Raw genomic sequence first — 27533 nt, 5'->3', positions numbered from 1 at the left:
GCTTTGGGCAGGTCTCCTCACCTCTCTGACTCTGAGTTCCCTATTCTGTGGAAAGGGGGAATTTTCCCTATTCTGTGGAAAGGGGGAATTTACTCTCTACTTCACATCTGAAAGGACTGGATGAGGTAACACTGGTAAGGCTCTTGCCACTGTACAGAATGGGGGGCACAGCAAATGCAAGTCCCCTCCCTCCCTCCCTCCAGCCTGGGAGAGAGAGCCAGGGAGCCCACAGAGTCCGCCAATGTGGCCAGCACAGGTGTCTGGGCCAATGAGGGCAGCGTCTCTGCTCACACACTGGCACTATTGTTCCAGCCAGAGAGACTGGACATGAACGTGACTCTTGGGAGGGGGGAAGGGCAGGGCAGAGGCAGAGAAAAGCTGTGAGCAGAGGAATGTCATAGAAAGCTCTGCTCTTTAAACAGGGCCTCGCGGCCTGCCAGCATCCTGAAAATCTCTGGGAACAGTAGCTCACTTTCGTTGGGGCTGTGCCATCAACTCGAAAGTGTTCTTGGTGCACAGCAGCGTTCTTCTTTGTGCTAGAGTCCATCGCCCAGCTTGACAAAGCCTCTTCTGGGGCCTCCATAGTTCCGTCCTGTGGGGAGCCTGAGCCCTCACCTCCACCTCCATTATCTCCCATGAGCCTCACACTCTGTGAAATACCTGGGGAAAAATCCAACAACCCACTTACATCAGTTTGCTAAAGCTGCTGTAACAAGGTACTACAGACTGAGTGGCTTAAACAACAGAAATTCATTTTCTCACAATTCCGAAGGCTAGAAGTCCAAGGTAAATGTGTCTGCAGGGCTGCTTTCTTCTGAGACCCCTCTCCTTGGCTTGTAGACGGTGCCTTCTTCCTGTGTCTTCACATCGTCTTCCCTCTGTAACTCTCTGTGTCCAAATTCCCTCTTCTTATAAGGATACCAGTCATATTGGATTAGGACACACCCTGATGACCTCATTTTACCTTAATTACCTCTTGAAGACCCTATCTCCAAATACAGTCACATTCTGGGACTTGCCTGGCGGTCCAGTGGTTAAGACTCCATGCTTCCACTGCAGGGGGCTCAGGTTTGATCCCTGGTCAGGGAACTAAGATCCCCATTTGCCATGCGGTGAGGCCAAAAAAAAAAAAAACCAAAACAAAAGCAAACAACAACAAACAACAAAATACAGTCCTGTTCTGAGATGCTGGGAGATAGGACTTCCTCTAATTATTCCCACTTCTCAGAGGAGGAAACTGAGTCACTGAGTGGTGAAGTCACGTCTCACAGCTAGAAGGTGACGGAGTTAGGATATAAAAGTGGGCAGTCTGGTGCCCAAGCAGGCTCCTATCACTGCACCCCACAGCCTAAAAGTGGGTCAGCCTGTCTTGTCCTTTCCACACTCAATCTTAACCAGCTACATTTCCCAGCTGGCCTCACTCACTGCCCAACCACGCCAGGCCCTGCTGGGCTCGGGGAGAGGGTGACAGGCCAGGATTCTCCACAGCTGCCATTTCATCTACAATCACATTTAAAATTTCCCTCCATCTTGAGCATGTCTTACCCAGGGGTGTGCTTGCTCAGACCTCCCTGCGATGAGAGAGAAGACGGGGAGAAGCGTATGGGGCTGGCCCAGATCCCATCCCCACAGCCCGGCTTCCACATGGCTGAGCAGGAACTCTGGAGCAGACGCACACAAAGGAGGGCTTTGAGGTGGCTCCAGCCAGGCCCAGGCTGATCCCCTCTCCCCCCTGGTGCGTCACTTGCCCCAATCTGGGCCTCCCTGTGAGCCTGATTTAACGGGAAACTGTGGGCCATGAGAAGTTCCTTGTGACACGCTAATTCCAACCTGCTGACTGGGCCACGCCCCCAGAGGAGGCAACCTCCAGGCCCTGGAGGACACAGGCACCAGGTGTCCCAAGGAGGAGCCGCTGACTTGGCAGGTAAGTCAGTAGCAGGGGCCTGGCTGCGCCAGGAAGCCCAGGACTAGGGTGAGGAGTCAGCGGTGGGGAGACCACATCTCGGGCTGCTCAAAAACTGAAACCAGCTAGCCATTTTTCAGGTTGAACCAGACCAACCTGATGGCAGACTTTGCAAATAAAAATATAGGACACCCAGTTAAATGTGAATTTCAGATGAACAACAAATACTTTTTTAGTATAAGTATGTCCCAAATTTGTATGGCACATACTTAAACACTTTAAAAAAACTTTTGCTCATCTGAAACTCACATGTAATTGGGCATTCTGTATTTTAACTGGCAACCCTAGACGGCAGGGAACAGCCTCGACACGGAGCGAGGGGTGGGTATATTTTCTTGTATACAGCTCATAACTCAATATTTAAAAAATCACAGTTAGTAGATTGGGCATATTTTAAAAAGAGTTGCTATACTGACTTTAACCCTCCATTTCTAAGATCTAGGATCTTGTCATGATGAGCTGCCTAACTGGCTGAGAGTGTCTAGCCACTGTCTCTCCTGTCTGAGCCCCTTGCTCAGGGAGTTCTGTCAGCCTCTCCCTTTCTGTTCCAGCAAAATCCAAGGGAGAGCACAGTCGTATCTCAGTCTGTCTTGTATATATGCCTGCATATTTGGAAGTCTACCTGCTAGAAAGCTGACTTAGATTTTATTCCTGTTGGTGGATGACAGCCCCCAGAACCTCCCTGCCCTGCTGGGTCTGTGGAGTGGGAGAGGCAGGAAATGGGAGATCCTCAGATATTCCCTAGCATCCTCTAAGTCTCTCTGTACAAGTTGGGGTAATGACCAGTATGATGCTAAGAAAAGGAAGGTGAACTATGTTTTAGAGCAAAACACTGTTCTAGGTACCCTACAGAAATTATAGGATCTTTATTACAACTGTATTTGGTAAGTGTGGTTATTATCCCCAATTTGCAGATGAGGAAACTGAGGCTCAGAAAGGTTAAATAACCTACTGCCCTAGCTCATATGGGTGGTAAATGACAAAGCCTGATTCAAACCTGGTTCTCTCTGACCCTAAAGGGTTTTCTGTGACACCAGCTCTCCTAGGGAGTTTGCCTGGAGATGTCTTGGCTCTAGGTGTCAAAGCAAGTCTTGGTCGCAGGCAGACATAGGTTCCAGTCCCACCTCTGCTACTAATCAACAGTGAACAGATGACAGAACTGACCAACGGGAACCTGGTCAGAGGCAGGAGCAGGGTGGTGACAGGTCTGGGGACATTTAGGTAGGAGAGGGGAAAATCTGGAAATAGAAAAGCTGTCTCCAAAGATACTCAGTGGGTTGTCATGTGCGCAATGGATGAAATTGGTTCTGGTGGGCAGGCACTGCTTCTGTGTTCATTATTTAATTAAATCCTCATAAACTTCCATCTCCCTTTTACAGGGGACAGCCAAGATACAGGTTAAATCATAAAGCTTGCAAATGGAAGAGAGAATTCGAACCCAGGTCTAACTTTTGCCACAACAGGCTGCCTCTTGATGCTGATGGAAAGTTCACAGCTTGGACTTAAGTCCCGATCCCTGGCTATTGCGGGCTGTGTGACCTTGGACAAGTCACTTATTCTCCTGGGCCTGTTTCCTCCTATGTGGAATGGGGATAATAATGCTGGCTCCCAGACAATGGATTTGAAAATAGCGCATCACAAGGCACAGAACACGCACCCAGTTATGGTTATGTAACTAGCCATCACCCCTCTGGAGAGTTAATTCACTGGAACGGGGCCATCCACTAGGTTGGGAAGTTTCTGAGGTGCCCCTTTGGGCTGGAAAAGGAGGGCCACAAATGGGAGGATGGATTGCCTTATCCTGCAGTGATCATGTAACTGAGAATGAAGGCTGATCCTAGTTTTTCCCTGGCTGGGCCAACTCACCTTAAGAACTGAGGTTTGAGGTATTTTTGTGTGTGTTCCTTCTCAAAGGGGTGTTTCCCAAAGTGTAGCCCAAGAACCACCTTCTTCGGAGCCACCGGGGGTGCTGCTTTAAAGTATAGATGCCCGGGCCCCAGTTCAGACCTCCTGAGTCAGAATCACAGGTGCAGGGCCCAGGCATCTGCATTTATAACAAATGCCCCATGTGATTCTGATGCACTCAAAAGTTTGAGATCCACTGTTCTGAGACAATAACAGAACAGTTTCTCCACACCACTGCAGCCCTGACTTCCTCTCCTAGGAAGGAGGCTGCCTGGAGAGGCCAGGACAGAAGCGGGGTCCTTCTTTTCCCGAGCACTCCGAGTCTTCCAGAAGCAGCATGTCAGAGGGGGTGAGTACCCCTGTGCCCTGGGGCTCCCCTCCATCCACCTTCTCTCCTTCCCTTTCTCCCTTCCTGCTTCTCTGTCATCTGGTCTGCTCAGGATTATGGGCATTCACCCCTACAACCTCTCTGCGGTCCCTGACCCCACCCAAAGGGAGGAAGCTCAACAGTGATCTTGGGCAAAAGCACTAGTTTAGGGTCTGAGCAGACCCATTTGACTGGCTTGCTCAGGTTACTGGGGGTCTCTTCCTGTCTTTTCCTGACTTCTCTCTGCCCAGGCGGGCACATTCCGCATGGTCCCTGAAGAGGAACAAGAGCTCCGCGCCCAACTGGAGCGGCTTACAACCAAAGACCATGGACCTGTCTTTGGCCAGTGCAGCCAGCTGCCCCGCCACACCTTGCAGAAGGTGAGGTGGCCCCGGGGTGTGCAGAGGGACAGGGTAGAGAGGCAACAAGGGGGAATGTTGATAGCATCCTCTCTCCTATAGAAAGGGTCCAGCACCAGCTCTCCAGGTCATTCTGGACCTAAAGGACTGGCTTGTTCTAGGGGCTATTCTGAAGGTCAGGGCCATGGCAGCAGTTGGGGTGACCAGATGTCCAGGCCAGCCTATTCCAAGACTATGGCACCAACAGTGTTCCCTGAAACCAATGCCGAGACCTAGGGCTTCTGGACCAGGGATCATCCTAGACTCAGATGTGAGGAACATTGGTTTGCAATGGCCTTGGAGAACAGGGATCCACCTGCTGCCCCCATTGGATAGGAAAAGGCCTGAGTTCTAATAACAGACCGACTTCCAACTTGCTGTGTGACCTTGAGCAAACTTCTTTCCCTCTTTGGGTCTTGCTTTCTGTACCTGTGAAAGAAAGTTGTTGGACCAGTTCAGAGTTTATCAGACTGTGCTCTGTGGAGGGTGGCAGAGCTGTCTTGGGGTTGAGCTGGACCCGGGCTCCTGGCTTCCATCTCTGCTCCCTGGGCGTCTCAAGGGAAAGGTGCTCTGGGCTCCCCCAGGCCTGCCTTTCCCCCTCATGCCTTCCAAGGAAAGAGTTGCCCCTGGCATGCTGAGGAGTTCTCCAGGCTCAGCCAAGGGGAGGAATAGGAGGCAGAGGACAGGCTGCCATCTGCCTGGTATCTTTGATTTTGGAAAGATCAGAAATGAGCCTGGGAGGCAGCAGAGTGAAGCGATTAAAAGTCCAACCTGAGTAAGAGTTTCAGCTTCACCCGTTTTTATCTGGGTGACCTTGGTCAAGAATACCTTGACCTCTATCAGCCTCAGTCTGCTCACCCTGAGAAATGGGGATAAGATGACAACCTTCCTGTGACAGATTGTGGCAGATTTAAAAACATAATGTATCTAAAGGACTTAGCAGTGTGCTAAGTCAGGTCTCCAGTAGGCTGTTGTGATTAGAAACGTTTAGCTCTCTGGCTGTGTCCTCAAACAAACCCAGGATGAAAGTTTGACCTAATTTTCTCCAAATGTAATTGGCAGTCTGAGGTGCTGCCAGTGCAGAAGCTGCCCCTGTGGGCAGAGCAGCCATGGCCCCAGCTGCCATGCCCTCTGTTCCTCAGCCGGTCTGGCACCTGGAGGAGCCTCCCGCACCCGCGCTTACCTGACTTCGTGCCTGCACCCCACCCCTGTTCCAGGCCAAGGACGAGCTGAATGAGAGGGAGGAGACCCGGGACGAGGCGGTGCGGGAGCTGCAGGAGCTGGTGCAGGGGGAGGCAGCCTCGGGGCAGGAGCTGGCCGTGGCCGTAGCGGAGAGGGTGCAGGGAAAGGACAGCGCCTTCTTCCTGCGCTTCATCCGCGCGCGCAAATTCCACGTGGGCCGAGCCTACGAGCTGCTCAGAGGTGAGGCCTGCACAGGATGGGTGGCCCTGGGAAGGCTGCAGGGGGTGGGGAGTGAGGGGGGAAGGGGGGAAGGTCACGAGGAGGGTGTTGACCCTCACCAGGGCACTTCACTTCCCTCCCATTCCCTGTGCTATATAAGTCACTCTCTCTGAGCCTCCTTTTCCTTACCTGTAAAATGGGTGTGTGAACTAAATACCCTTCAAGATCCCTTTCAGCTCTGACAATGAATGGATGAGTCTGGCAGGACCAGATTCCTAGAGGTCTGGCCCCGCCTCTCCACTCTCCTGAGTCTCAATGAGCAGAACTGAGTCACCCAAATTGGGTGCCCAAATTGGGGTAGTTTCCTCTCTCACCCCTGCTCTCCCCTTCCCCACCCGCCCAGCCTAGGTTTTGGCTCTGGAGCACTGCAGGGAAGGTGGGTATGAGCTTGACTCCCCTCAGGTACCCAAACCTCACGCATAGTAGAATTGAAGATCGTGCCAGCCCTGGGGGTGAGTCCCAAGGACAGAACCATCCTGGCCGTGCCCACGGGATGAAGACCAGTGTCTTAAGGAAATCAAGTCCTTGGTGCTGGTGGAGGGAAGGGGTGTCTGAGCAGGCCCTATGCAGCCTGATGATTCTCCTTACTTCTTCCTTCCTTCCGCAAATGGTAATTCTCTGCTTTGCTTTGCCAACTGCTGTTTTAGGACAAAGGATGTGGCAGAGAACAAAGCAGACAAGAACTGCCGGCCCTCGTGGGTCTTACAGTCTAATGGTGGAAATAATAAACCAGACAAATAAAATAAAAATATACAGTGAAAAATAAAGAAGGTGGATATAAAGGACTGAGGGGTCGAAGTTTTAGGTAAAGAGGCTAGGAAGGCTCCAGTGCAAAGAGAACTCTTAAAGAAAAACTCGAAGGAAATGAGATGCCTGGGGAAAGAGCAGTAAGGCAGAGGGTACAGCAAGGACGAAGGCTAGGTGGTGGGAACGGGCCTGGAGTGTTGGAGGAGCAGCGGGGAGGTAAGTGGCTTTCCCTTGGCAAACGCCTCCCCAAACCTCCTCTGGGCCTGGTCCCTCCGGGGTCTGGTGGAAGAGACAATCGCAGATAGGCGGGGACCTGTTCAGGATGGGTCAGGGTGGGGTTAGTGGGTGGTGGGAGTGCTGCTGGAGTCAGAGAGGGCCTCTGTGTCCTGCTTTGGGTTTTATCTGGGGGTCATTTCCCCACTCCCCCACTCAGCTAACCCTGTGCCCAACTGAGAAACCTGTGCCTCTACCGGTGGGAAAGAGAAAAATACCAAATAGTAATTGTCCTTAGATTTAGGATTACATCTTGTGTTTTTACAGTTTACTCACGGCGTTTGTACCTGGAATCTTGTTTGATTACCACAGCAATTTGGTGAGATAGGCCAATATTATCGTCCTATTTTTTGGAGAGGTAATATGGGGCACAGAAAGGTTGAGTATCCTGCTGGGTTAAACATAGCATGTAGGTGGAGGAGCCAGGCAGGAGCCTGGGTCTCTGGATGACCACCATGTGCCACCCCAGGATGGGCTGGCTCCCTGAGGGGCCTCTTCTGCTCCCCCTCTGCCAGGCTACGTGAACTTCCGGCTTCAGTACCCAGAGCTCTTCGACAGCCTGTCCCTGGAGGCTGTCCGCTGCACTGTCGAGGCTGGCTACCCTGGTGTCCTCTCCAGTAGGGACAAGTATGGCCGAGTGGTCATGCTCTTCAATATTGAGAACTGGGACTCTGAAGAAATCACCTTTGATGAGGTCAGTGGGGATTCGCCTGGCTCCCTCCCATCCCCTGGGCTGGGCTCCCTCCTCCAAACCTGGCCTCTATTGGACCCTCATTCCTGGCTCCTCAGGAGGCGAGGTTTGTGGGGGAATGGCCAGTAGCTCATGGCACCAGACCCTTTCCCGGCAGGAGGAGAAGTCCTAGGATGTGCCATGGCAGCTGGAAAACCCAGCAGCTTTGAAGGCAGGGCCCACTGGCCAGTACATGGCCGCCCCCTGGTACCCCTGCCAAGTGGGAGTGACAGCTGTGGGCCACGAGCTGAGATCAGCCTTGCCAATTGCTGAAAGCTGAGAGCGACACAGACCATATATATATATATGTGATTTCACTTGTCAGGTCTTTAAGAGAGCTGTCCTAGCGGGGGAACTAGGGTTTATCTTGGGAGAACTCTGGCATGTGCCACCAGGCCTTTAAAAAGAAGTACAAACTCATTTTAGAAGATGCTGCCTAGTAGTCGCAACACCATTTATTTAAAAGTCCATCGTTTTCCCCAGTGGCTTGAGATGCCATCTTTATCATATTCTGCATCTTCATATGTGTTTGGATCTATTTCTGGACTTTCTATTCTGTGCCATCGGTCTGTCTTTTCATGCTCCAATATCACACTGTTTTAATTATAGAGATGGTATAGAATGTTTAATATCTGTTGGGATTAGTTCTGTCCTTAATGCTCCTCTTTTTCAGGGCTTTTCTAGCTCTTCTTGCATGTTTACCTTTCCTTATGAACTTTAGAATTAATTTATTAAGCTCTAGGAGAAATGTCAGGAGATTTTTATTGGTATAACATTAATGTAAATAACAAACTTGGGGAGAATCAGCATCTTTATGAATGCAACATCCATGGCCAGTGGTACTATCCACAAAAAAGGGATGCCTTCCCTTTTACATTTTGAGCTTCCAGGAGTGTTTTAAAATTTTCAAACCTTATGCATGTTTGTCAATAAGTTTGTCGTAAGTATTTATTTTATTGTTGCTATAGGTGGGACTTTCTCTGCCATTATATCTCCTACTTGGTTATTTTTTGTATCTATGAAGATTATTGGTTTTGTATGTTAATTTTGTATACTGGTATTTTTACTGAATTCTTCTGTTATTTATGTTACTCATATAAATGACTCTCTCAGATTTTCTAAGAATACTATCATATTATCTGTAAATGGGGGACATTTTTTCTTTTCCTCTTCTAGTTCTTATACCCTTGATTTAAAACAAAACAAAACAAAACAACTTGGATGCACTGGCCACTACTTCCAACACAGAGTTGAATAGTGGTGGGGAAAGTGAACATGCTTATCTTGTTCCTGATCGTATTAGGGATGCCTGTAGTGTTTGCTACTGAATAAGATACTGGCTTTAGGACTGAGGCATACATACGTATGGTAAGGAAGAGACTTACAAATATTTTTTCTTGTTACATAAGTGATATCTACTCATTTTAGAAAATACCAAAAAAATCACAAATTTAAAATCATCCACAATTCTACCACCCAGAGATTTCTACCACTGACATCCTTCCAGCCTATTTTTTCTAGAAACCTAGAAACATATGTGAACGCATATGCACACAGACATACACATTTTTTCTTATAAAAATGGGATTGTACGCTACAATAATATACCATGAATGGATACCTTTCTATATCATTAGTCTTATATATCACCGTTGTAGAATACTCCATGGCATGAATACACCATAATTTCACCAGTCCCTTATTGCTGGCCATTTAGGTTGTTCCACTATCATAGGGGTACAAGGATAAACACTCTGGCATCTAACCGTGGATATGACATTGAAGATTATCTTCTTGGCATACATTCACAGAGGTGGACTGTCCCAGCTCAAAGCCTGTGACAAATTACCTCTGGGAAGGGGTATACCAGTTAGCTCTCCTGTTAGGACCTTGAGTCTTAACTGTCTTTGTGGGTTGGATCTTACAGCCCGTTCACGTTGTGCCCAAGATCTTGCAGGCATACTGCTTCATCCTGGAGAAGCTACTGGAGAATGAGGAAACTCAAATTAATGGCTTTTGCATCATTGAGAACTTCAAGGGCTTTACCATGCAGCAGGCTGCTGGACTTCGGGCTTCAGATCTCAGGAAGATGGTGGACATGCTCCAGGTGAGGCCACAGAACCCTGTCCTGCAGGAGCCTCTCACGGGTGGGAAGGCTGGGAGGCTGGGCCGGGTTTCCTGGTTTAATGACGCTGGCAGGGACCTGAGAAGACAGCCGCCTAGTGCCCAAAAGAGCAATGACAATCACTGCCCCAGCCACAAACACTTCGTGGTGATCAACAGTTTGCCACATGTTCACATTCATTAATTCATTAACTCCTTAAAAGCATTCTCTCCCTGCTTCCCTGCTTCGCTTTACAAACCTGGAAATCTAGGCTCAGATTTGAGTGACTTCTCAAGGTCACACAGCTATCAAGTGGCAGAGGTGGGACTTGAACCTACACCTTCTGACCTAGAATCCCATTCTCTGTCCACATATGTCATGCTGCCTCCCTCTGGATGTGAATTTCTCCTGAGAAAGAGATATCATTAATGCTCCTGACAACTCACTCCTATATACTGATGTGTCAGAAGTCCTTTCTTAGAGCTAATCTAATCTTAAATCTGCTTTGCCTTGGAAAGGAGAGATGGGAGGTGGGAGTCACGGGAGGGGACAAAGGACAATGAGGCATGACAATAGTGTACCTCTGGTCTATAATAGTTTGCAGTCTGCTCAGCAGGCAAGTGGATTTGAAAAACCTTGGTCACCTAAAAACCAAGCAAGGCTACCATTTCATTTCCTTATTCCACCTAATTACAAGGTTTGTGCATCCGCAGTATGAGGGTTGGGTTGCGTGGTCTCTGGGGCATCCTTCCTTCAGTTTGGAGCTGCAGTGAAGCCAGGGCTCCCCAGCTGCTGGCCTGGGGATGGAACCTTCAGTGGGCTATCCTCTGGGGCAACCGAGTGATGACAACTCTGTCCTCTTGTCATGGGGAGAGGCAGTGGGAGAGTGAGTGGGAAGCTCTCAGGTCATGAGGCCATGTGGTGGGGTGCTGTCTGTCCCTGCAGGATTCCTTCCCAGCCCGGTTCAAAGCCATCCACTTCATCCACCAGCCGTGGTATTTCACCACGACCTACAACGTGGTCAAGCCCTTCTTGAAGAGCAAATTGCTCCAGAGGGTGAGTGCGTGGCCACGCAGGGAAGGTGCCCGGTGATCATCTGGTGTGTGAGTGAGTGAACGGGGCTGTAGCAGGAAAGGGTTCAGGAGACAAGAGGGATGAAGGTGGAGGAGGAGGGCACCCCACCTGAGCCCTCCTCAGGCTCTGTACCAAGGTTCCGAACCAAGTGGATCCCACAGACAGCACAACAAGGAGGACTTTTTTTTTTTTTTTTTCGGGGGCCTCTCACTGTTGTGGCCTCTCCCGTTGCGGAGCACAGTCTCCGGACGCGCAGGCTCAGTGGCCATGGCTCACGGGCCCAGCCGCTCCGCAGCACGTGGGATCTTCCCGGACCGGGGCACGAACCCGAGTCCCACGCATCGGCAGGCAGACTCTCAACCCCTGCGCCACCAGGGAAGCCCAACAAGGAGGGCTTTTGAGAAGGCCATCACCAGGCAGAGATGGCATGTGTGCCTTTGTCCTGTCCCTCTTCTCCCCCCAGCCCTCATCCTAAGGGAACCCCCTTGCTCAGCTCTATCTCCTCTGCTTCCCTGCAGGTCTTTGTCCATGGAGAAGACCTCTCCAGCTTCTACCAGGAGTTCAACGAGGACATCCTGCCCTCCGACTTTGGGGGCACACTGCCCAAGTATGACGGCAAAGTCGTTGCTGAACAGCTCTTTGGTCCCCGGGCCCAAGCTGAGAACACAGCCTTCTGAGAACATCCCCTGCCATCCGACCTGTAGTTAGTGTCCCTGGGCCTCTCCTCAGCTGCCCTGGACCCACAAGGCTGGGAAAAGGGCTGCCTGGGATGACTGTGGTTCCTCTGAACTTGGCTTGGATGAGCTCAGGTGTCACCCTCCTCCCAAGCTGGGGGGCAATAAAAAAGCAGGGGAATTCCCTTGAGCAAGAAGAAGTGAGGGCAGTTATATTCCTACTGCCTCTGAAGCTTTAGGACAGAGACTTGTGTGAGGTTGAGTGTCAAAGACTCTAATCAAGCTTCTCAGTGATTTTCTTTGTAATACTTTTACTATTTAGGGTCTGTGAAAATAGGCAAGGAGGCTGGTTTAAAAGTCTCTCCCACCCCTAAAAATATAAAAAAGAAGATAAGAGAGGGGGAATATAAGTGAAAATGATCTGGCAAGTATAGTGATCATGGTGGCTGGTAGGCAGGTGAAACGCTTTCCATGTGCAATTCCAGGGTGGAAGCAGTCTTAAAGTAGCTCCATTTTGGGGAGGTCTGGTCCCCCTCAGTCAGGTGCAGTCTGATGTATGCAGTGGTGGTCAGGAGCTTGGACTTCCTTCAAGGGTGGCAGTTGTGTCCCCCTCCTTCTCTCTGTGGGGTCTCTCCACCAAAGCTCTCTCCTTCACACCCCTTGCCTCAACGGATGGTTTTCTTAGATTTACAGATGGTATCTTCTCTGAGCACTCTCCCAGTCCTCAAGTTATACAGTGAAAGCTCTTCTCTATCTTCAGTCTCAGACACCTTATAGAAATGAACTTCTACTTTCAAGCTCTGCATATTTAGACAAATATAAATGCTTTCCTTTCTGTGCATTTGGCTTTCCTCAAGTGTCTGGTGACTTTTGAGTGTGTGCTGGGCACGCTGCTCTGTCTTGGGGAAGGCCTGGCTTCTTCTGGGCATGGGGCTCATAGGCACTGATAGATTCTTTTCCCAAGATCCCACACTGACTTTCCCAGTGGAGGCAGACACTTGTTCCTGTTGTCTGGCTCATGGTGGTGGGTGAGGGTCAACTGGCCTGGCTGCCTCCACTAGGTACCCTGATAATCATCCCAAGACTTCTCTGCTCTTGCCTCCTTCTGGGCATGAAGTACCCTTGGTGCTGTACCCACCTTTTGGGGCAGGACCTTCAGCTGTTTCCTGGGCTGTGGGTTCAATCCAATGCAGTCTGCTTTCACTCCTTTAGGAATTTCTCTGAACCACTGAATTCTCTTTCTCGTTTTCCAGTGTGGCTACGTACATGTACATATATATGTGACTGTACATATATATGCATTTACTTCTTATATCTTTTCTTTCATTTCTAGGGTTTGCAGTGTATGCTCATCACCCAAGTAATTTCCTTCTCTATGACGTTCACAGTCAACAATCTATGTTCATAAATGATATACATACGACTTCAGAGCTGGAGGAGGAATCATAGCAAATTATTGTGGGTGGCTGACCAGTGAGGATTTCTCCCAAACCCTTCTTTAAACCCTTTGAAACTTGAAGCTTTTCCAAATCAAATCTTACGTGGAGCTCTAGTATTAAGCCTAAAAAGAGTGGAGGTGCTATGGTTGAAGGGGGCTCAGTAGCCTCACCCCGAGAGATCTCCCAGAACATCTGGAGCTAAGAAGGTATTTCAAGTGTGAGGGCACAAACATGCTGCTGAGGGGGCAAGTGATAAGAGAATGGGGACTTGCGTTTGCCAAGATAGAGGTCATTGGTGAGTCGACAGTACAGGTGTTGGTGGAGTGGGAGCAGGGATGAGGCTGAGTTTAAAAAATTAAAGGAATGAGATTTTTTTTTTTTTTTTGTGGTACACGGGCCTTTCACTGTTGTGGCCTCTCCCGTTGTGGAGCACAGGCTCTGGACGCACAGGCTCAGCGGCCATGGCTCACGGGCCCAGCTGCTCCGCGGCATGTGGGATCTTCCCGGACCGGGGCACGAACCCGTGTCCCCTGCATCGACAGGTGGACTCTCAACCACTGCGCCACCAGGGAAGCCCAGGAATGAGCATTTTTTAAACTTTTAAGATACACTTATAATTGTTTTGTAAAAGAGTTGTGTCCCAAATTTGAGGGAAACAGTGGCTGATTCCTCTTGGATGACTCCCATTTTTCCCCTGGCCCCCAATTGCCAGGAGTCCTCCTAGTCCCACCCTCTGATTTGTGGGAGCTCTAATTTATAAATGAGATCAGGATATGGAAAAAACTGCAGGCAGAGGCTCTTGGGGCAGCTTTGTCTTACTCAAATACAAACGGATGCTGGTGTCCCTAAAGTCAGCAGGGCTAGGGCCTTAGCTTAGGGAGGGTTTGACGTAAAAGCCCAGGGGCTTTCTGAGGAAGAAGCTAGAGGGTTGGGACCCAGTGAGTCGGTTCTGACCGTGGGCTGCCACCACCCCCTGCTGGCCATGCCGTGGTACTGCCCCTCCATGCCCAGGGACGGACGAGCGAGGGGCAGGCCAAGCCAGACATTGCCAGGAAGGTGGTGCTGCCACCTTTGGGAGCAGGTGCCTGAAGACCACGAGTGTTAATGTTAAAATCTGATGTGCTCAGTCTCAGAATCTGAGCTGCCTACATATGCTGTATTCCTATAAGTGGCCACAACCCCTGCATTAATGGGAGAGGAAGAGGGACAGTAAAATACTCTTGAAAGCCAGCAAATATGGGAAGGGGGACAACAAAGCATGACTTTCACAGCAACCACTTGCCGCTCAGAACACCTTCCTTTCTGGAGACGTCTGGGACGAGGCAGGGGTTCTGCATGTGAAAGTAATTTGAGCATAGCAAAAGTTGGGAAGTCACAGTGATGCATCATGTGGCCCTTTGGGGAAATACTACCTGTTAGCAGATGGAAGCATTTGTTAAGGTGTGGATGGAGGTCTCAGTAGGGAAATGGGCCATCAGCTTCAGAGAGCCTTTGAGCAAGACTGGTCACTGCTTAGAGCCTCGAGTTTACCTAAGGGATGCTGTAGGAGGCCAATGCTCCCTGGTATCCTGGCAAAGTCTTCCTGGAAGAGGGATGCCCAGGTCTTAAGTCAACCAGGAAAAGAGCTGAAGAGTCACCTTCAGGGTGAACTGGACCACCTTTTATCCCACTTTCAATGGTGGGCGTGGCTCTGGTGTTGAGGAAGATTAGCAGTGCAGGGTCTGGAAGCTCACAGGATACCAGAGAGACTTACTACTCAAAGTGTGGTCCCAGGAGGGGACTGCTCAACATAACACTTTGAAAAACATTATTTTATTTGATTCTCTCAATACCTAGAGACAGGCATTCTTATTAAAATTATTCTCATCTTAGGGGTTAAAAAAAAAAAAAAAAGGAAAACCCAAGGTCCAATACTGATCAGGGTCACAGAGCTAGGAAGTGGCCTGGATGGGACCCTAACCCAGCAACTCTGGCTCCAAATCCCTTGGCTCTGTTCCTACCAATGCTTTGTCTCAAATGTTTATTTCTGGGGATAGAGGAAATGTAGGTAGAGGTGGGGAAGAGGAGCCATGGAATTAGAGCTTCACTTATTCCAGGTCAATTTCACCAACATCATCAGATAAAGGAGGAAATAACTTTAAGGGGAAACCAAAGTGTCTTCAGTAGAGATGCTGGGGTAATTCCAAATGGGGTAGACAGCACAAATCAAATATAAGTCCTGGGTGCACATAGCCACAGAGAGAGAGAGAGAGGTTTAACTTTTCTTTGGGGAGAGATTGAGCAGCTCAAGGCTAAACCGCCGGTAAAGTCGTCCCAACCACTCAGCTACGTGTGACCCCCTCTAAAGGGGGATACACCAAGACAGAAATGAGGAGGGAGGCTGTCATACAGCTGGAGGGCCATCCAGTTAGGTGTTTGGTCCTTAACATGGGAAAGTACTCCCTATAGAGCTAGAGCTGAGAGGCCTCTTATTGGAAGGTATAATAAAAAAGACATCAGCAGCCTTGGGTCAGCGAGTGATTGTAGATAAATGTCACCGAGAGCAAATCTATAGGGTAGAATCAGGAGAGGCACAGCTGTGCGCTGACCACATTGGCAAGCTGTTGGCATCGATCTGCCCAACACCCTGGACCTGAAATCTCTTTCATGTGGTACTTTACATAGGTAGTATCCTTTGCAAGTTGGTTTTCTTGGATCAAAGTAGTCTGGCTATTTTGTGGGTGATAGGAAGTGGGGCAGTGGGGTCGGTGCTGGGGGAGAAGCTTGCTTACCAGGAAGGGATACACTTTGGAATTCGATATTGGGCATTTTTAGGCCTCGCTAATGCATGTCCTCCAAAACCAACGCTCCCCACCCCACTTAGCTTGTCAAAGGTTTTGCATGGCCAAGGAGGGAAGAAAACTCTGAATGCAAGGTCCCTGGGGTGGGGGGAGCACGGACTGGCACAACTGTCCTGGCTGGGCCAGGGCTTGGCCCTTGGAGACCCTTAGCTTGGATTCAGACAGAGGCAAAGGAGAAGAAAACACCACCATTACTCAACCAACCCAGTATAACCTTAATTTAGGTCACGTTCACCCAGTCTTTTCAAAGAACACAATTAGAAAAGGATGGGACTCATGCGTGGCAACCACCATTTACATCTCACCTTACATTCTGTCTACATGGTTCACTTTATAGAGCAAGTATTTAAAATGCTGATATCTCACTCTTCCCAGGCTTTGGCTTTCTTCCTGGAGAGGATGGGCTTGTAAAGACACCTGTGGGCTGCTCATTTCCTTGGTATTTGCAAGGCTGGGTTAAAATCAGTTGTGATGAGAACTTGGTGTTTTGCCCATTTCTTTCAAGCTTGGGCTTTGGTGAAGACACAGGAAGAATCCTTTTAGATAGAAAATCTCCACTACAAAGGACGCACAGCCACGCCACATTTTTAGTCTTTTATTTTTTTAAGTAAAGAAATTCCATTGAATCAAAGATAACAAAATTACAGTTTTTGTTTGTAATGATCTTTGTTTACCACCACATAGAATCAAAACAGAACCAAAAGTAATATGAGAACATAAAATGATCAAGGACACCACTGTTTAGTATAATTTCTTAATAAAGGTAAATATCCTCATATTTAGAAAAAATTGCATTGCTAGTTGCAAATCTTAAACACCTCAGTGCTGGAGGATCCTGTATTCCGCCTCCCCCACCCCCAATCCACCAGCACGGAGGCTTTCAGAACACAAACTCAAAAATACATTATTTTCAGGGCAGCATTTGAAGTTTCAGAAAGTCCAAAAAAAAGAAAAAATCAAACAAAACAAACAAAAATTAGGAATGTGAAAGTGATGGTTCTCAAAAATCAATCTGGAAGCACATCTGCCAACAGAAGAATGGGGTTCATGGAAGTCTAACCAGGAAAGGGGGAGATGCAAACTGGCTCCCCCCTCCACGCCCCCAGCCCCTGGTGTCGCTAAGGCAGCTGCAGTGGCAGAAGTCAAAAGCTCAGGTACAGTGAAGGTCTTCCTGAGGCAGTGGGAGAGACCCAGATCACCTGAAACTGGTGTGGAGAGGTGACAGGATTCTACGTGGACTTGTGCTTTAGGAAAACTAAAGAGGCCAAAACAAAAACCACACCAAACCTAACTCCCACACCCAGGAACTCAGTCCACCCACTGGGAGGGAGTGGCTGGTGCTGGGACTGAGGGCTCAGCAATTATTCTACGTGACTGTTGGCTGCTCCATGTGGGTGGTCTGGAAGGAGAATGCCTATTGAGATGAAGGGTATTTCTGCAGGTGCTATACGTGGACCGTCCCCAACTTACTGCGATAGATTTCTTGGCTAATGGGGACCAGAACGGGGAGACAGCAGGTTATATAGGTTTTATTACTAACTGACAGGAGTCAAGTTAAAGGACTTAATTCACTGGTTGGAAATTAACTTCAGCTTATTCATTAGAGATAGGTGAATGTTTTACCCACAATACATGCTAGGAAAAACGGTTGAGAAAACGTGGTGTGTGTAGGGGGCTGACTCCTTCAAAAGGGGCAGCTGTCTACCGTCTGGGGTCTGAGAATGGCTGGCGAGCTGGGCTCTGCAGCCTGCTTCCAAGGGCCACTTTGGGGGGATGCCTGGGCTACAGCGTCCGAGGCAGTTGTAGCAGTGACACAGGCAAGAGGAAGCAGCTGTAGCTTTGGATAGCATCCCAGTTCTCACTGCGAGTACGGGCCCGTTCCCCTTCAAATAGAATTTGGCAAAAGCAATCCTAGTTTATGAAGAGGGGGCACTTCCCTCTGCTTGGATAACAGGGGGAGAAGAAAACCTTTCCCCCAATTGCTTGGCCTCTAAATGCCAAAGGCAGGCCACTTTTCATGGTTTTTTGAAGCATCCAAGGTGGCTTTGAACAACAGAGTGAGGCCAAGAAGGAAGAAAGGCGTCAGAGATGAGGTGTTTGGCCAGTTCTGGATTGCTCTTATTGTCAAGGGGTTGGGGGCACCTAATGTAATAAGGAGCGTACAGGCCACAAGGAGACATTTTCTGGTTTTGCTGTAGCTTTGCTTCAGACTTCTACAGCAGAATAATTTGAATTCCAAAGCCACAATAGTGTTGTACCACCAGGGGATATTCTAGAGGCAAGTTAAGGCTTTCTGGGCAAAGAGAACAATTCCAGATGATATTGTGAGCGGATGCTGCAGTGAAATGCTTCTTAATAACTCTCCTGTCCTGCCTTAGACAAGGCAGGTTGAGTTTTCAACTCAACGTGATGTTTCAGTGATCTTCACTTTAGCGCTAAGTCAGAAGCAATGCCACGGGAAAAGAAAAGCCTCTCACAGCTCAGACATCTGCTTGCCTGGCGAACACAGACAAGAACACACGTATTGTTTCCCCGGAGCTGGCAAAACGGATCTCAAGCCACACAGTGACAAAGAGAGCTCTCATTCAGATGCCAGGCATATAAGCTCAGCTACCCAGAAAGTTCAGCTTTAATGAAGACTGTAGTTTTAGAATGAAAGTCTGAGCAGGAAGGGTTTTTGCCCTGGGAACTCTCAAAGCTTGCCCGAGTCACACAGAAGGATGGGGATATTCACCTCGTTCCAACGGTCAGCACCTGTCCCAGTCATAAGACCACCCTCAGTACAGAAAGAATATTGAGATGACAATGGAGGCTCTGAAGAGAAGCCAGTCAGAGACACAGGGCTTTGGGCAAAATCAAGGGTCTTCACCAGCAAAGGCTGAATGCAGTAGCTCCCTCTCTCCAAGTCCCCTCAAGATAAGCCCGAAGTCTTGACTTATCTGTTTCCATTTGCAAGGGCTGTAAGAAGGCCAGCGGGAATGTTCTGGCAAATGGTGTGTAAGTAGATTAAGTAGACTTAGAGATGGTCTAAGATGAGGTAATTGGAGCTCGGAGAGGTGAAGTGATTGCCCACAATCCAATGTGAATTAGAGATAGGACAAGAATCCAAGTCTCCCAAACCCTGGTTCCCTAACACCATGTCAAGAAAGGGACGCTCCCCTTGCAGGTATATTCCCACTCTCATGTGTAAAACACTGCGGGGAGGTTCAAAGAATGTAGTGACAACAAACAACTTTCTGCCTTCCTTCTGCTCTGGAATCACTGGTGCAAACTCACGGGCGGGAAGGTAAGAGGTTTTCCTCAAATCTATTAAACTCCCTACTAACATAAATGCATCAATGAGACTTGAGACCATTTTTTCAAGTCAGATAATCCTGACTTGACTGGGATCTTCATCACTGTCTTTAAACTGTTTAGAGGCAGGGAGAACTACCCAGAGAATTGTTAAAAACCTGCTTGGTTTTTAACATGTTCTTCCTGCGATAGAACTGTCTAGGTCTCTGCAATTTATATCCTTAACCTTATTTTATTGTATTTTTAACCTGATTTTAAAATATAATATTCAAATACTCTTTGAAAATTCTGCCTTGTTTTAGCCCAAGAGGACCTCAGTAGCAAGAAGAGCCCTCACATTATCATCAGGAACGAACGAAAAGCAAGGAAAGCTGGAGGAAGGAAAAAGCTGACCTACATATAAAATGCTGCTCCCTTGTTTATTAGGCGAGCTCACATCTCTGTAAATTCAATGCCTCTGTGCTCTCATTCAGGGACAAACAAGAATTTTCCTGTAAGATAGACACAGTTACACACTTATTTCCATGCCTGAGAGCCTGAAGCTTGAACAGAGAGGCCTTCAGTTGATTTCATGTGAGCCAAAATGGAATGTAAGTGCCATTCAGAGTCACACACTAAAAAGATTTCAGCTGGGAGGCGGTCTCCCCAGTCCCGTGGGGTAAATTCCGGTTATGTGGCAACAAAGGCTGTGCCCCGAGCCCTGCCTCTCCTCCGTGGGCCACCAGAACTGCCGTGCACACCAGGCTCCGAGGACTTCTGCCCCCATCCCCACCAAGTGTGTGACAACAGGACTGTTTTCTCCTCCTGAATGGAGCTGGTACCTGGCCACTGCTTTGTCGGAATAGATCAAGGGATGTGACCTAAGGCAAATGAAAAGGAGCCTCTTGCTTCCTGGGATGGTGATTCAACCCCATTAAGTTATTGCTTCGTTCATCTAATTTCACAAAAAAAGGTCTTGAGACATGAAGGTTGTAGCGGGATATATGACCATGAACCTTCTAGATTATAGCTGTGGTTGTTGGTTGGAGGGAAAAGTAACAGAGGGGAGAGATTAGCTTCAAAATTGAGGGGTAGATGATAAAGTGCCAATTTGTATTAAAAGAACATGAAAAAGAAAAGCACTTGAAAAGTAACAACTTGGAGGGAAAGTCACAATGATGAATTTGGTGTGTGTGAGAAATTGTACCGAAGAAAAGTCGAGAGCATAGAAGTCTCAGTCTCTTCAGATACGGCTGTTTTTGATGTTATTATTTAGGATGATCTGGTGATTGTCAGAAAACAACTTCTTCAGGTTACAGACATTACTGTCACATGACTTGGACCAATGCCCAAACTACATTCACCTGCGGCCATAAGGGTCTGCATCCAGGCCCTCAGGTGGCTCCCTTTACCCCTTAAACATCCACATACAGACCCACTATTTACATTCCTATCTGTCCTATAGCAATGGAGAGGAAGCCGGGAAATTTTTTTTTTTTTTAAAGTATCTAGGTCATTTCACTTGTAATTCTGTTTAGTTCCAGATAGCAACTGCTAATTTTTCAAAGTGCAGGGCTTTTAGATATTCAAGTACCACAGGATTGGAGGAAAGGAGTACTTGAAATGTAGAGTGACTTTTCATTTGAGAAGATAACACTCTGGAAAGATCTATCCAACACACTACAAATATGAGCTATTACATTACAAAATCCGGTTTCAAAATCACACCCTCTTCAGTTGGAAAGATATTTCTCCAAACTCAGATCCAACTTTTGAATTGTTTGGTATCAAAAGCCAGAGTTAGAGAGAACTGGGTTAAAAAAATAAAATTATAACTGAGTGCTTTAAAAAAAAAACACCAAAAAAACCCCTCTTTATATGAAATGAGGGACAGAAAAAAAAAAAGGCAAATGACATCTATATGCTTAGAACAGCTCTCAGGCTCCCCTGGAGAGGTGTTCTCTCAAACCTCAGTAAACTGAGTTTGTCATTGAACTTTAGAACCGGTAGCGATATCGGCAATCTACCTGGCCCAAGTCCCCCATTTTACAGGTGAAGAAACAAAAGTTCAAAGGGACTTTTCCAGGGTCATATAGCCAGTGAGAGGCAGAGTCAGGCATGGCCTGAAGTCTTCACTCCCAGCCCAAGCCCTTTCTGAGACATCACATAGCGATCGCATCAGGGCAGCCGTACACGACAGGCCTTGCAGCTTTGGAAGCTCCTGGGATCGAAGAGATACCTCCAACTACGAATTTCAACAACACAAACTACCGAGATGTTTCTAATTTAAAGGCTCTGCACAACCGCGCTTCTCAAATTTGCCTGGTGAGGAGAATCACCTGGGGCACTTGTCAAAAATTAGAATCCCCAGGCCCCTTCCCAGACCCACTGAAACAGCTTCTCCAAGGGGAGGGACCTGGGGGGCTGAATTCGTAACAAGCGTCCCAGGTAACTCTCATCATCAGCAACCTGTGGGAAAACTGTCTTAGAGGACAGTGAGGGAGAAACTTGGTTTGTGACTCAAGGGAATTTTCTTTGCCACATAGGAGGCTACAGTCTTGGCCTGGGAGGCCCAGGGTCCCTGGCTCCCAAGCTAAGCTGCATCTACAGCATTGGCTCTTTTTAGGGTCTACGTCAGGACACATACACCACCACAAAATAACATATGTCCTTCACTGCTCTTGGGGAAAAGCCTTCTGATTGGCAAAGCAAAACTGCTGTTCAGACACATTTTTAATAGGTAAACTAGATGTAATTGGCTTGAAAGCAATCAGATGCTGACACTGGACAGGAGGGTGAAAACCCCATTGCTTATCACCATGGCTAACAATGCAGTGGAGAAAACCAGTAACTAAGCACAAAAATAGCCTGGAGCTCCCAGGGACAGCCACCTACTTCAAGTCAGGTGTGTCTAGTGGGTGGTCTCCGTTGATGGTGTGAGGTCAGGTCCAGGTCACTGAGGGAGATGGGAGACCTGAAACAGCCGGTGACCAGGGCAGCTGGCACGCACCAGAGTCCGGGGGCTGCCTCACTCCAGGTCGGCCTCCACCTGTTCCGTGTCAGAGCACTGCGACTTGTTACGTTCCCACTGGCAGATGGCATTGGCGTACTCCACCACCAGCTTATCCATCCATGTCAGGGGCTCGGGGAACAGCACGGACCCCTCAAAGAAGCCCAGGTGGCCCCCGTGCAGGGGCAGCACAAACATGACGTTCTCCCGTTTCTCTGCAGGAGAAAGGCAGCTGAGTGAGTCACTGTTCTCTGACCAGCTCCAGGGCAGGAGGTGCGAAAGTGAGCTGACCAGGGCAGCCCAGGCTTTCCCCACAGGCGAAGGGGTCACCTAAGTGGGCATCTGATTTCTACTCCCTCTGCCTCATTCACCAAAGCGGGAGGGAGATTTGGTGGGGCAGGCAACATGGTGGGATCTAGCAGGTTTTGGAATAGCAGCTTGGCTTTGGAGCAGAATGGGTACCGCCTTAGGAGATCCTTAAAACTCTAAGTGGTTCTCAAACTTGGCTGCATATTAGAATCACCTGGGGTTCTTTATGATCCCTATGTTGCATCCAAACCAATGAGATTCTGATTTGAGGGTGGGGGTGGGGTGGAGTTGGGGGGTGGTAGGTGAGAGAGGGAGGACCCAGGCACTGGTGTTGCTAAAACTCCCCAGCTGACTTGATTGTACAGCCAAATACCTCCCAACTTCGTGTATGCAAATCACCTGGGAGACTGCCTTAAAATGCAGATTCAGCTTTAATAGGCCTGGGGAAGGAGCTGAGATTCTGCATTTCTTTTTTTAAAAGATATTTATTTATTTATTTGGCTGCCCTGGGTCTTAGTTGCGGCATGTGGGATCTTTAGTTGTGGCACGCAGGCTCTTAGTTGCAGTGTGCAGGATCTAGTTCCCCGACCAGGGATGGAACCCGGGCCCCCTGCATTGGGAGCGTGGAGTCTTAACCACTTCGCCACTAGGGAAGTTCCCAGATTCTGTGTTTCTGACAAGCTCCCGGGCGATGCTGATGCTACTGGTGGGGACCAGGCTTTGAGGAGGGATTCATAACACTTAACACTTATTTACTAGAGAACCAGATGAATTCAATGGAGTCAATGATTTTTCATTACAGAACTTTATTTTTCAAGGCTAAAACATAAAGCTGCAAGTTGCGTTAAAAGACGGCCAAGCTCTCAATGGCACGTGCTAAACGGCCATTTGAGAATTATTAACCTGGAGCTTGACTTTATGAGTCCACGTTTAAGTTAGTCCCGCATGGGCTGGTAAAGCCATTACCGAAGATGTGTGCAAAATGGGCAGCCAGGTACAGTCAGGTACCACAGGGAGCATCTCTCTTCCCAGGGGGATAAGTGACAACGGGTCCCTTGCTGGCTGCTCCAGGCCTCTGAGGCGCTTCCTGGCACTCACATTTCTGGCTCTGCAAGGGCTTTTTTCTTGTCTGACCCCCTTTATTCTTCCCTTTCGGCTGCTATTTTGTAAGTTTCTGTGTGACAGCATTACTGCTATGGATGTTACTTTAGATATGCAGAAGGAAACCGGCATGGCTGCTTCCTCTCACTGCAGCCCACGTGGCTGCTTTTGTGTAGGGAGCCTGTGGTTCGATAGATGGTTGACACATAGCTTTTTATCACATAATGCACCTGCGACACACGCATTCACTCTGAGCAGAGAATGGAGCTCTGTCTGGGCGTGGGTCCTTTATCTGCTTGCTATGTTATCTACTCTTTAACTTGGGGTCATGAGAGAATCAGAAGTACCCCTTTCCCCCCTGGTTAACTTATGGTATTTACAAGAGGAAATGTAATCACAGAGGACTGGGAAGGGAGGAGATTAGGTACAATGCAAAGTAACTTTAGATTGTGACCCAAGTGTTTCCTTCCGTTACCCTCTTTCTAGTTTCTCCCGTAGCTCCTACCTAGCATGGTGTGAGGCCGTGCAAGCCTGAGGCAAGATAACATTCTCATGAACAACCTTCTTTGCTTTTTCAGTTGCTTATATTTTTATCCTCAAAGCAGATGGGGAGGCTGTCTGTCACAAGAGGTAGCAGAACTGGCTTTTTTGTTTTGCTTTTCAGGTCAAATTTTAAGTCTAAATATCTCTTTAAGTCAAACTCTCAGACTTAATGGACCCACATCCCTGAGGCCATAATTTCACAGAACACCAGGGGACTCCCCGAACCTCTTGGCTATGGATATAAATGATGATCTTGTCTCTTGCACCAGGACAGAACATGAAAAGGCTCTACCCAGGCTCCATCATAGCCCCAGAAGTAGCAGGCTAGAATAAATAAGAACACTGCCAAGAGATACCCTGATCGCCAGGATATGACAGCATGATGAAGGTGACATACTGTGGCAATTTGCTGAGCGGCTGAGGGAGCAGCAGCAAGAAACACTGACCTGAAAGAGATTTTGGAATGGTTAGAAGACTTTCATGCACCAAGGGGTCATCGGCTGCATTCACCAACATGAGAGGTACATGAATCTGAAACAAGAAAATAAAGCAGAATTAAATGATCAGTTCTCTTTTTTTAGACCCCGTTGATCCAAGGCTCAAATACACTACCAGATATGTCTTTGAAGCAAAGGGAAGAGGGTCAGTGCTCAGTTTCCTGAACATGTGGACTCGGGACACCTTGTATTTCCTGGTGGTGGCAGGAATGATAACTGCTGCTGTGATCCCAGCCCTGGCAGGCATGTGCAGGAGCCAAGCTCGGTGTCCTAGGTGACCCACGTGCTCTGATGGAGCACGGGTAAAGACTCTACAATACTCACTGGCAAAATATTTCTGATTGTCCGCACAGTGTCTCAGATTAGCCATGCCTTTCCAAAAAATGACTTTACAGAGTTATGTACATATTCATTCAATTTATATGGTGGGGAGGAAAAAAGGAGTGTGCTCCACTCCAGACAAAGGAGGCTTTCTAGAAGAATCTGAAGGTTGAAAACAGGAGCAGGCTGGTGGATATTGGGAAGCTCTTGGCAGCTTTGCATTCAACATCCATTTATCAAAACAGCCAGTAAGTGTCCTTTTTCATTTTAGCAGAGGTGGTGCTGATGGGGGTGCTCAGACATTACTGAACAGCCATGCCCAGGAATGTAATGACTGGTTGCCTCACCTGGAGGCCCCTGACACTGGCTCTGGACAGCTTCACGTTTCTGTAATGGCTTAAATGAAGACATGAAAAGCCTGGATGATGATGCTAAAGTAGGAGGGCTGGCCGATATGACACGAAGGCAGAACTGCCATTCACAATGGTATGCTTAAGCTGGGGGAGTGGTGGACCAAACAACAGGTGGACATTGATAGGGATAAGTGGGAAGTCCTGCGTTTGAGTAGAAAGAGCTATTGTTCAAAGACAGAAGGGGAGAGACTGATCTGGTGGTGGTTCAGGTAAAAAACATGGGGGTTATGATTGGCCACAAGCTTAATTTAATACAAAGTTTATTGTAGCTGCTCACACCTGCATTAATATAAACCAGTCTACTTCGACAAAAGACATGCTCCTCTATCATTCCGATACAGAAATGCATCTATTTTACTCTGTGCTTGCCAGATCATGGCAGGAATTTTGAGTTCAGTCCTAGGCACCACACCAACAAAATACACAATGACCAAAACAGGGTCTACGATTATAAGAAATCTATACGGACTTCCTGTGAGGAACCATGATAGGAACCAGGCAGGGTTATACAGGCAAAGGGAGACTAAGAAAAAAAATGGGTGCGGCAGCGATTTTAAGGGCTTTCACCGCACTAAGGGGCAGCTCTGGGATTATTATATGGAGGTCACAGAGGGGCAGAGTTTGGTTCAATAATAAACCCAAGTCAACAACTAGAGCAGTTGGAGCCAGATGCTGGGTGAGCTTCCACCAGGGAAGCTTAGGAGGGATGCTTGTTATATCACGGGTGGAGCTGGGTGGGGCGATACTAATTCTGAGATGCTGTTCCCTGAGTTGACGTGGTCACTCACCCTGTGCAGGTACCTCATGCAGCTTTCTTCCTCGTAATATTCCTTCAGGGAGTTATAGCCATGAAACTTCCTGGGACACACACACACACAAAGGAAAAAGACAAAACAACACTTGAAATAAGATTGGAATGCTGAATTGATTTTATTACTGTGCCAGTTCCCACACTAGCTCATCATATCAGTAGAATATACACAGGTACCAGAGTTAGGGGTTAAGAGCACCCAGCTTTGGCATCTGGCTTCAAATCCTGGCTCTGTCACTTACTGACTATGGACCTTAGGCAAAGGGTTTAACCTCTCTGAGCTCCTCTGTAAAATGGAGCTAGGGACAGGAGCTTCTTTAACGGTACTGTGAGATTTATGACATTAAAGTGACATTTTATTAGCACAGTGACTGGCCCAGAGTAATTACTCAGTGAGTGTTATCTGTAGTAATTATTGGCAGATGTTACATCTTTTTGAGGCAGCATAAAACCAGATGACACTAAGAAACTGCAATTCGAAGACATTTACTAGAACTTTGTTTTCAACAGAATTCTTCCTAGCAGAGTGATCTGGACCACTGTGAACTGGAATGAAATATGTACTGGATAATAGAAATGAGACAGGGATTCAAAGTTACCGACTCTGTCCTCCATGGAGCAGCAGTCAGACACACTGACATTAATAAACCCTTCGGTGCTCCAGCGGGCAGGTCCTGCAGCTTTGCCCTGCCCTGTGCTCTGAGAGGCCGGCATGATTCAGCCTGGAGCTCTGACACCAGGAGACAGAGTCAACCCCAGGTCAGAGGATCTTTGGAAACCTCATTTCTTTCTGACACAGATTAAGGCCTCTGGTTTGTGAGTAGTAGGGTTTTTTTGTCCTGACTGGGGTCTTCAGGGTATCTCGGCTCCCCTGTAGCTGTGGATCTCTTCCACTCCCAGGCTCCTTAGACATCTCTGCTGGCGAAGGACCCTCAGGTTGGACTATTTGGGCCAAACTTGACAGGGAGGAGGCCGAATGCAGAAATCATCTCTAGGACATTTGTCTCCATGAAATCAGCTCCTCTGAGGTCTCAGCAGGCCAGGAAGGCACTCTCGTCCTCCAGTATTACTGGTGGCGGGTTGATGAGGAGGCTGCCCAAACTGGTTATGATCATGAAAACTGCTACTATCTATAGCACTATTAAAAAGGAAGAAGTTTTTTTTTTTTTTTTTTTTTTTGTGTTTCCAAGCCCTCTCACTGTTGTGGCCTCTCCTGTTGCGGAGCACAGGCTCTGGATGCGCAGGCTCAGCGGCCATGGCTCACGGGCCCAGCTGCTCCG

At 48.2% G+C, this 27533-nt stretch overlaps 2 protein-coding genes across 2 annotated transcripts in view; one reads left to right on the top strand and one right to left on the bottom strand.

Annotated features, from left to right (window-relative positions):
• Nucleotides 1-1825: 1825 nt before the first annotated feature.
• Nucleotides 1826-12096, top strand: RLBP1 (retinaldehyde binding protein 1). The gene is made up of 8 exons (XM_007470516.1): nt 1826-1924; nt 4128-4217; nt 4487-4615; nt 5851-6055; nt 7630-7808; nt 9793-9951; nt 10894-11004; nt 11541-12096. The coding sequence occupies exons 2-8, from the start codon at nt 4206-4208 to the stop codon at nt 11697-11699; spliced, it is 954 nt and encodes a 317-aa protein (XP_007470578.1). The 5' UTR covers nt 1826-1924; nt 4128-4205; the 3' UTR covers nt 11700-12096.
• A 10180-nt stretch (nt 12097-22276) lies between these two features.
• The window catches only part of ABHD2 (abhydrolase domain containing 2, acylglycerol lipase), a 73353-nt gene continuing 68096 nt past the window's right edge, over nt 22277-27533 (bottom strand). Inside the window, exons 7-9 of the mRNA XM_007470515.1 lie at nt 26231-26300; nt 24658-24742; nt 22277-22473 (exon numbers count right to left, since the gene is read on the bottom strand). Coding sequence (XP_007470577.1) covers nt 22277-22473; nt 24658-24742; nt 26231-26300 — 352 coding nt within the window. The remainder of the gene's footprint in view (nt 22474-24657; nt 24743-26230; nt 26301-27533) is intronic.

Source organism: Lipotes vexillifer, unplaced genomic scaffold (assembly GCF_000442215.2).
Source record: "Lipotes vexillifer unplaced genomic scaffold, Lipotes_vexillifer_v1.1 scaffold412, whole genome shotgun sequence".
In the NCBI taxonomy this organism is placed as follows: Eukaryota; Metazoa; Chordata; class Mammalia; order Artiodactyla; family Lipotidae; genus Lipotes; species Lipotes vexillifer.
The sequence above is the reverse complement of the archived record's forward strand: the minus strand, read 5'-3'. Positions and strand labels throughout refer to the sequence as shown.

Excerpts from the sequence above, each read along its gene's own strand:
- RLBP1 (XM_007470516.1), top strand. Across the intron at positions 9,952-10,893 it reads AGATGGTGGACATGCTCCAG|GATTCCTTCCCAGCCCGGTT; the intron begins GTGAGGCCACAG and ends CTGTCCCTGCAG. Across the intron at positions 11,005-11,540 it reads AGAGCAAATTGCTCCAGAGG|GTCTTTGTCCATGGAGAAGA; the intron begins GTGAGTGCGTGG and ends GCTTCCCTGCAG.